Consider the following 8762-nt stretch of genomic DNA (forward strand, 5'->3'; position numbering starts at 1 on the left):
TTTCTTTTATTCTTTTGTAGTGAACAGTCTGGTTAGTAAAAAAACAGCAATGCTATCTGATACACTTTTAGTAAAAGAAAGTATTAAGAACGACTTTATCAACCAAAAGAGGGGTATATATGAATGGAGAGAGAAAAAGATTGTTTAGAGAGAATGTTGTTTCAAAGGGTTTTTCATACCTTTTAGCATTTTTTGTAAAAAAAGTGTACCTATTGTGAATTGTGAAGGTCTTAGCCATTATAAGAGAATTTGAGTTGCTGTGCAGATTTGTGCATACTGCAGAGTTGCTGCTACTGCATGCATTTCATTTACATTTCATTTACCCTTCATTTCATTTGTAACTGAATAACTAACTTTCCGTTTTTCATTTTCCATTCTGTATATAAACCATACTTACTGGAAAATAAAGCTTAAGCTGTCTTTGATCATTCCATAAGCTGTTTTTCGTTTTCTTCTCTCTCAATCTCTTTCTCTCTCTGGATACAGCTTCCTTTATTCATTCAGTTCGATTTCTGTTAGAAGGACCATAATCAAATAATCAAACTACTAATTTCAGTTACCAAATTCTAGTTTGGTCATTGGTCTTCAGCATAATAAATTTGATTAATCGGTCCTCAAATGTAATCATGCCATCAATATTCAATCAAAGACAGTGTAATGACAAGAAAACCGAGGTAGAACCAACCTCGCGTATTATTTATTTTTATTTTTGTTAAATAATCATTGAAGAACAGTTGCTCAATATACTAGTGCTGGAACTTACACTTTTGTCAGTTTGGGAACAATTAGAAGGGTATATTCAATTTTCTAGCTGTGATTTCTTTCAGTGTCCAGTGTATAGTTGTGGATCTGCCCGAATGTGCATGCAAGGAAAAAACAGAAGAAGCAAGTAAAATCAAATATATTTGACTGATGAATTGTCTATATGACTTATGAACTAATCAACAAAATGATTGGATAATTTAACTATTTTCTCAACTTGAAATCCTCATCCGAATCCACACTCTTGAGTCTTCTGTGTTCCACAATCCAGAAGAATGAAGTGAAATTTATTGTATTAAACTTCAATAGTTTTCTGATTGAGAGCTGTGTATCTCCATCTCTCCTTCTCCACAAAATCAGCATCAAGAAACCTGGCAACAAAAGTCCATAGTTTATATACATCTTCAAAATTAGCCAGGAAGCTTAATGCAGCAGTAACCACAGTTACTCCTAGCTTATCCCTATCTTTCTTCTTGTTGGTGATTACTCCTTGGACTCTTCCTTCTTTGGTCTGTAGAACTTTTCCCTTGTCTTCTGCATACTTGTCTGCAAACCAAATATGATGCAGAAATCCATAGCTGAGAGATATATTGTTCCTATCAGCAAGTTTCTGTACAAGGACAGGCTCAACCTTTTCACCTTTCCAATCAAACACATTGAATGCCAAAGCAGGTCCCCTATCAAATTTCACCTTTGGCCCATAAATCTTGACCAGGGGAACCCCTTCTGCATTAGGGTGCTTCAGCTTCATCATGGAGTTCACCAGCCAATTTATAAGGTACCTTGTTCTATTGGTGATCATTATCAATCCCAAAGAGTCCACTTGATCCAAACACCTGCAATCAATGTTAAATCCCCCATTCTCACTACCATCTTGTGCTTTCTTACTTTGAAGGCTCTCAACTGGTCCTTTTGCTTCCACTCTTCCAGAACCTTGTTTTGGTTTTGCAGGTGCCGCTATGATCTGAAGCTCAGATAATTCTTGTTCAACTTTTATAGCTTGTGAGGTTTGTATCCGACCAGAGAAAGAACTCAAGGAAGATAGGTCTTGTTCTTGTAAGATAGACAATGGTTTTTGCTTAGAAGAATCCTTATCCTCTGATGGATGAAGTAGCAACCTATCTGGCACAAGGTTCACAATTCCTGCACAAGATGAGGATTCAAGAGTGGTGATAGCAGATTTCTTGACAAAAAGGCATCCAAACCCTGATGGATTTTCTCCAAAGACCTTGTAGAAAGAACAGATGAGAAAGTCTGGTTGAAAGAGAGAGAGGCCAAAGCTGTCCATGTCTTTTGGTCCCAATGCACAAGCATCAATCAACACATGCCACCCATTTTCCTGTGCTATGCTCATCCACAGGTAAGGATATCTTGCTCCTGTTACCCTGGAGTGAAGTGGGAACACAAAGAGACCCCTCTTCTTCTTTTTCTTCCTCTTGCTAACAATCATCTTCCTCAGTTTTGTTGACTGAATCCTCAGCCTAGGCCATGAGAATTCAGCAGACATGGCCTTGGCTCCTCTCCTCTCTGAGCAGCTAATCATTGCTTCCACTGCCTCACTTTCATAGTCATAAACTGTCAGAAGCTTCTTGCTAGATTGGAATGGATATGAGTCTGCCACAAGCTTGAAAGCTGAGGTTCTGTTTGCTGTGAAAACCATGAAGTAGTCATTTTCAGAAATGTTGAGGAACTTCATTATTCTTCTCCTCATTGCAGACTCAAACTCTGATTCCTGCCCCCCATGAAGCAACAGTGTCTTCAAATTCCCAGTCTTGTAGGATATGCTAAAGAAGGGAATATTATCAGAATATTGGGGTGGGGATGGGGGTGTTGAAGAAGATGCAAGTTGGGTTTTTGAGGTGTCATGGTGGTGTTGGCGTTGGTAATAAGAGAAGAGGCCAATACCAATGTAGTCAAGGCATGATTGGTTGGAGAAAGAGAGGTGGTAATATTCTTTGTCTCTCACATGGTCCACTTGATCAGTCTCGGAGTATTGAGGGTACACTTTCTTGAACTCACTGAATGACTCATGCAGAGAAGGGAGGGACTCATGGTTGGTGAATTTGGTGTTTGGGAAGATTGAGGATGCTGTTGTTGCTGCAAAGCTGTGTCTACACTCAGCAGAACTGTTCCTAGGTTTGGTTGTTGTGTTCTGAGTTTGTAGTGGTGGTGGTGGTGGAGGGTTGAACAATAAGGAAGTAGGGCAACACCCATGAGGGCATGCTAGAGAGGCCTCATTTTGACCAAGGTACTGCATCTTTTTCTTCTTCTTTGCACTCAGGCAATTCAGGTTGTTTATATACACCTGTTTGACACTTGAATTTATTTATGGTTTAATTGCTCTATAAGAAATACACATACAGAAAATCATAGAATATTTGTGTTGGTTTATTTGTAATTATGTGGCTGATAAGGGGACTGTGTGAACTCATTGACAAGGTCAGGTAGCACAAGTTGGACTATTTCTTCATTTCTTGGATGGTTTGTCAAGTTGACCTCTTATAATACTGTGTCCCACAAGGCCAATCAATCTGCATCTAGGCGTGATGGTGGTAGTGATGTATGTTTTGGGAGATTTCCTAACACGTTATAGAAAAAAGAAAAAGTTAAAAACATTTATTGTTGCACCTAATTAAATTATTTTGCTTACTTGTACTGACTAGTGACTCCTCTCCAATCCTAATTCTTTTGTTCTTTTGGTAAATTCAACTTGTCCTTTTTTTTAATAGTGATTATTCGTGATAACAGAAAACATGACTTAATTTACATAGAAAGTGATTCATGTAACTGATGGATAATTGATCATTGCACATATAGAATATAAGAATAATGATGCCAATTTAATTTTGGTCTTCATGAATTAAGTGCAATGAGTACAGCGTATACGCAATTAGTGTTACTTAATATAAAACCAATAGTTTAAGTTTCTATGGTAAAAAAAAAAAAAAAAATTGTTGACTACGTATGCTAGTGATCTACCTAGGGGCAACACTCGAAGGTCACCAATTTGATTATCTAAATGAACACAAATATTACATATACAAATGTTAATATTTTTGGAACATTAGTTAAAAAATTAAAAAGATAAAGATTTTTATTGAGATACATAAAATTATATTATTTATAATTTTTTTAATATTTTTCTATAACGTTCATAATAAATATTTTTAAAATTTTTTTAACCGATATCCTAAAGGCATGATTAATAAGACCTTAAACACAAGTTCTGCCAAAAAAAAAGTTAGTTAGATATTAAATTTGGTCTAATGAAAAATCACGTACAAAAAACTTTGGTATATGGGTGTAGAATGAACACGTTTGTGAGAGTAAAAGGTGGAGCCATGTACCTGAAAGCAATAGTGAGTGGAGGACAGAATGGTCGTTATCTAAGCCGGCATTATCGATTAGGTCCTAAAGAAAAGTCTCTTAATCTTCTAAGTACTCGCGGGCAATGCTTGCTTAAGGTTTAAGTGTTACAAAATAAATCCAAAACAAACTTCCATGATTGTGGATGCATTATTACTTGCCCTTCAAAGATTGAGCTGAGGTGGGATATTGTCCTCATGAACCTCTATAAATCAATGTTTTTCTCCATTGAATATATATATATATATATATATATATAATATTATGATGTCTCCATTGAATATATTGATAAGTATATATTAAATAATTTTACAATATAGTGGCACGAAGGTTACATTATTATTGGTTTGTTTCTGCGAGTGGAAGGATGCTTAATGTGTGAGGACACTGGGCTCAGTAACCCATATAAATGTGAGGCATGCTTATGATGAGGAAAGTCCTTTATTCAAAAAAAAAAAAACAAAGTGAATTTGACTGTCATTAAAGTGACTGCAATTAACGAAAAAGAAAAGGCAAAGCTGCAGGCACAGCGCAAAGAAGGTTTGGTGTGTTTTGCGGGGAACCGAGAAAAAAAAAAAGTGCAAAATTAGTTGCGAAATTAAGGGTTGCCTTCTAGGGTTAGATAGCTTTATATATGTACCAATTATAATTTGATAAACACTACAGTTATTTTCCTGATAAGAGTGCTCTAAAAGCATGGATGAGAGTAAAATTAGTTTGAAATCAGTCTTAATAATCTCACATTATTTTTAAGAATAAAATTTGTTTGAAAACTTAGACTTAAAAAAGTAAGATTCGATGTACTTTTACAAATTTATTTTATGAATTTAAAGTTTAATCCATACTTAATTTGCAAATTTTAGTCTAAATATACACCGAATTAAGAACAATTACTATTCTTCCTTAAAAAAATAACAATTATTATGAACACCAAAATTCTTTCTTCCTATGCAAATTAATTTACTTGTTTGATGCTAAAATAATAACAATAACTTTGCACCCGAAAAGTCTACACAGAAAAGTAAAAATTTATTTTTAAATTATATATTAAAAATCATAAAGTTGAAACTATTGATAATTTGTCAGAAAAATTATTGAGGCACGTGTTAACGATCATCAAAATTTATTCACGTTTGTAGACCCGTTACAACACACGAAAGAGTTTTGTTTACCGAAGTTTAAACGTTAAATTATTTTCAAAATATCCTAAAGTTTCACGTAGTTGCACCAATAAAGAAATAAAGACTACTAAAAATAGTACTGCAAAAATAATGCTCTGAACGATGGATGGAGATGGACATTCGACATTGGGACAGCTTGATCGAGCTGAGCTTACTTTTTGAAATTATTTTTATTCCATTTCTTCTGATCCAATAGTTTTCATTTCCTTTTTTGTTTGGTGAAATTATGGTACGCACCTATCATTTTAGAAAGATGCAGGCACCCACGGATTCAAATTTTGTTCCGTGGAGGAATAGTCTAATATTTTCTCAAACAAAAAATTCTATAAATTTTATTAAAAATGATAATAAAAAATTAAAACAATAAAATTTAAAAAGATAAAATAAGTAAAATTAGCATTAATTTATTCTCTTTTTATCTTTTATAATTATTTACATTTATCTTATTAAAAAAATATCTTATAAGTATTTACACAAGACATATGCTTCTGGATTATGGAAAGCCATTTCAAATTAAGGACATGGTCTTAAAGCAGAAATCGAAGTTGGGTGTTACTACATAAAAGAGAAAGTGGTATAGGTTTGTATTTACTCTTTCTACTCATGAATGCCAGCTTGCTATGACTATGAGGGGAAAAGAAAAAGACTTTAATATTTACAACATTTTTAGATTTAGGAATGAAAGGAGAGTGAGTGTATCCTCTAGTCCAGTTGGATAAGGATACACATAAATCCAATGAAAGTGTGCTAATTTTAATTTTCACAGAAAGACGAGTTTGTATGTATCTCTCTACAAGGCTACAACTGAGCTGTCCAAAATGCAAGCTTTCTTTAGTAGAAGGAATCTTCACCTCTAACTCATCTTTTCATTTGTAATTCCTCACTTTCCCTTATATGTGGGCTCCGTCACTTTTAATTAGTTTTTCATCTTCACCTAAAATTCTTTATTGATTTTTTTCATCATCCCTCCTCCCCTGTTTTTTGCTACTGACAGTGCAGGAATCAAATATTTTAACCTTTGTTTTTTCTAATAAAAGAAATTTTATTAAAAATGCAGTCTGGTTGGATAGAATGGATTGAAAGATGTGATTGGAAAAATATCATACCGGATTAAAATATGTGAGCTGGTTATATTATCTATCTAGAAAATTTTAAAACTAGACACTTAAAAAAAAACAATGAAAAACCACTATTTTCGCAATACGAAGCTTATCAATTTAATATATTTTGACAAAGAAAATGCGGAAAACTTTTAGAAATCAAATGTAACAAATGGTAATTGAGGTAAAAATATATATATATTTTTTTAGACAGAATATATATTTTGAAATAAAGGAAGTCAATTATCAATAAAGTTCAATTATTGACGGTTAAGGCTATTAATCTTCATAAACTTCTTAAAACGTTTGAAGGTATTTTTTATTTTATATTATGTTCAAGGTATACTTTAAGGTGTTAATTAATAGTTTCTAAAAAAAGATAGTTAGATGTTAGTAAAATAAAGTTGTCCAAGATTTTTTTTTCTTTGAATATGAATAGGTCCACTTTGAAGGGTTGAAGTCCTCAATTGGGGACTGTTTTAAAATCTGGTAGTTGGATGGGGGAACTATTCTTTATATTTTTTAAAGATTTGCGCCTAATTAATTTTGATTGAAAAAGATAGAAAGAAAACGAATTGCAAATTAAAATATTATTTATAAGGTCTATTTGGATACAAGCTACAAGTGTTTTTAAGATCTTTTTTACTGGAAATATAAATTTTTTTTCTGTAAATTTTTTTTAAAAAAAGCTTCTAACCTTGTATCTAAAGAACTGTTACTACTATTAATTATTGTTACCTATGATTAACTTACACTAAAGTGCAGATTGAGGCGTGTATTGAAGCAAAAGTGTGTTTTGTGACTATTAAGTCAAAAGTTAACTTTAATTAATTAGTCATCTTCTTAAGCATGAATATAAATTAGTTATTATAAAAGTTAACACTTTATTATATAATAATTTGTGGTTAAATAATGATATAAAATTATTTTATTCTATTGATATACAACCTATTTTTACATCAAATAATGTTAATCCATATAATTTAATGTTGATGCACTATCAATTTAAACCGTTTTAAATTACCATTCAATAGCCTATTTTTTTTTATAAAAAAATACTCTTACTAGTTGAATAAGAAAAATGTTTGTTAGTACAAATTTGACATACTACCAGCAGATTTTCAAGGTATAATAGCCTATTTTTAATTTTGACATACTATTGTAATTGGATGATATAATGAAATTACTTTACACTGATGTATCTATTTTCTTAGTATAATATATTATACTATATAGTACGGTATACCGATAGTATATATTAATAATTTATATGAATAAAATTGTTCATGAATATGATGAGTTTGATCAACCATCCTCTATACAGTCTCTGTACAGCCATTCCATCTCTATCCATTATCTAACTTTAATTTTTCTTTATATATTTTTTCTCTCCTTTTTCTTTTTGTATTTTTTGGCTGCAAAGGCAACACTGCAAGCAGAGAATCGATACACTTGCATCATTAGTTTAAATTTAAAATAGTTATATTAACAAATTATTTTCTGTTAAAAAATAAAGTTAATATACTAATAAAAACAATCCTAATGATTAGCATTTTTTTATTATAAATATATTTTTCAAGTGTTTATAAACTATTCTGAGAATTTGTGATTTGCTAATTACTCAGTTCATCAATCCCTTTTTGCTCTTGAATTGCCTAATTAAACATTAATTAATGAATGAAAGGAAAAGTAAAACATTCTTCTTAGAGTATTTTTAAACAAACTCATGTGAATGATAAATAAAATACACAAAAATGATTACTCGTGTCAAAGCTTTTCAAACACATTTTTTTATCATCAAATAAAGCTGAATATATTGATCTCTTAATTAAAAATATCTAGGACTAGTCACTAAAAATGATCATATTAGTGAATAGTGATGAGTAATGCTACTTTTTGCCAATACTTTTTTCCACAACAAATCTTACAATCAACAAGAAGAGACATAGGAAGAGAAGAAATAAAAATGTAAAATAATACAAGTGATGTAATGAAAGGAAATAAAAAAATGATTAATGAAATATGTTATAAAAATTCGAGTGAAAATAGTGTAAGATGTTCAAATTGCATACACATTTAGTTCAACTTATTTAAAAAAACACCAAGTTTAGAAATAAAATAGCGCTTACAATTTTGGAGTCGAATGCAAAATACCCTGAAAACACATTGGTGGAAAGTGGAAACTCACATTCTCAAGCATCTTTCACGACATGTTATTAGCTTTTACGTGACACTAGGAAAATGCTGTAGAAAAATCAACCTTACACTCATAAGCATGTTAGGCTAAAGATATGCATTTCCTTTAACCTTGCATTACCCTCTTATTTGCTACCAATGCATGAGATTAAGCTAA

The 8762-nt window shown here is 31.7% G+C and overlaps 1 protein-coding gene across 1 annotated transcript; it reads right to left on the bottom strand.

Annotated features, from left to right (window-relative positions):
- Window positions 1–887: 887 nt before the first annotated feature.
- Window positions 888–3168, bottom strand: LOC100820534 (uncharacterized). The gene has a single exon (XM_003555319.5). It carries the CDS (start codon window positions 3017–3019, stop codon window positions 1058–1060), a length of 1962 nt encoding a protein of 653 aa, XP_003555367.1. The 5' UTR covers window positions 3020–3168; the 3' UTR covers window positions 888–1057.
- Between the last annotated feature and the right edge of the window lie 5594 nt (window positions 3169–8762).

Source organism: Glycine max, chromosome 20 (assembly GCF_000004515.6).
Source record: "Glycine max cultivar Williams 82 chromosome 20, Glycine_max_v4.0, whole genome shotgun sequence".
Taxonomy (NCBI): Eukaryota; Viridiplantae; Streptophyta; class Magnoliopsida; order Fabales; family Fabaceae; genus Glycine; species Glycine max.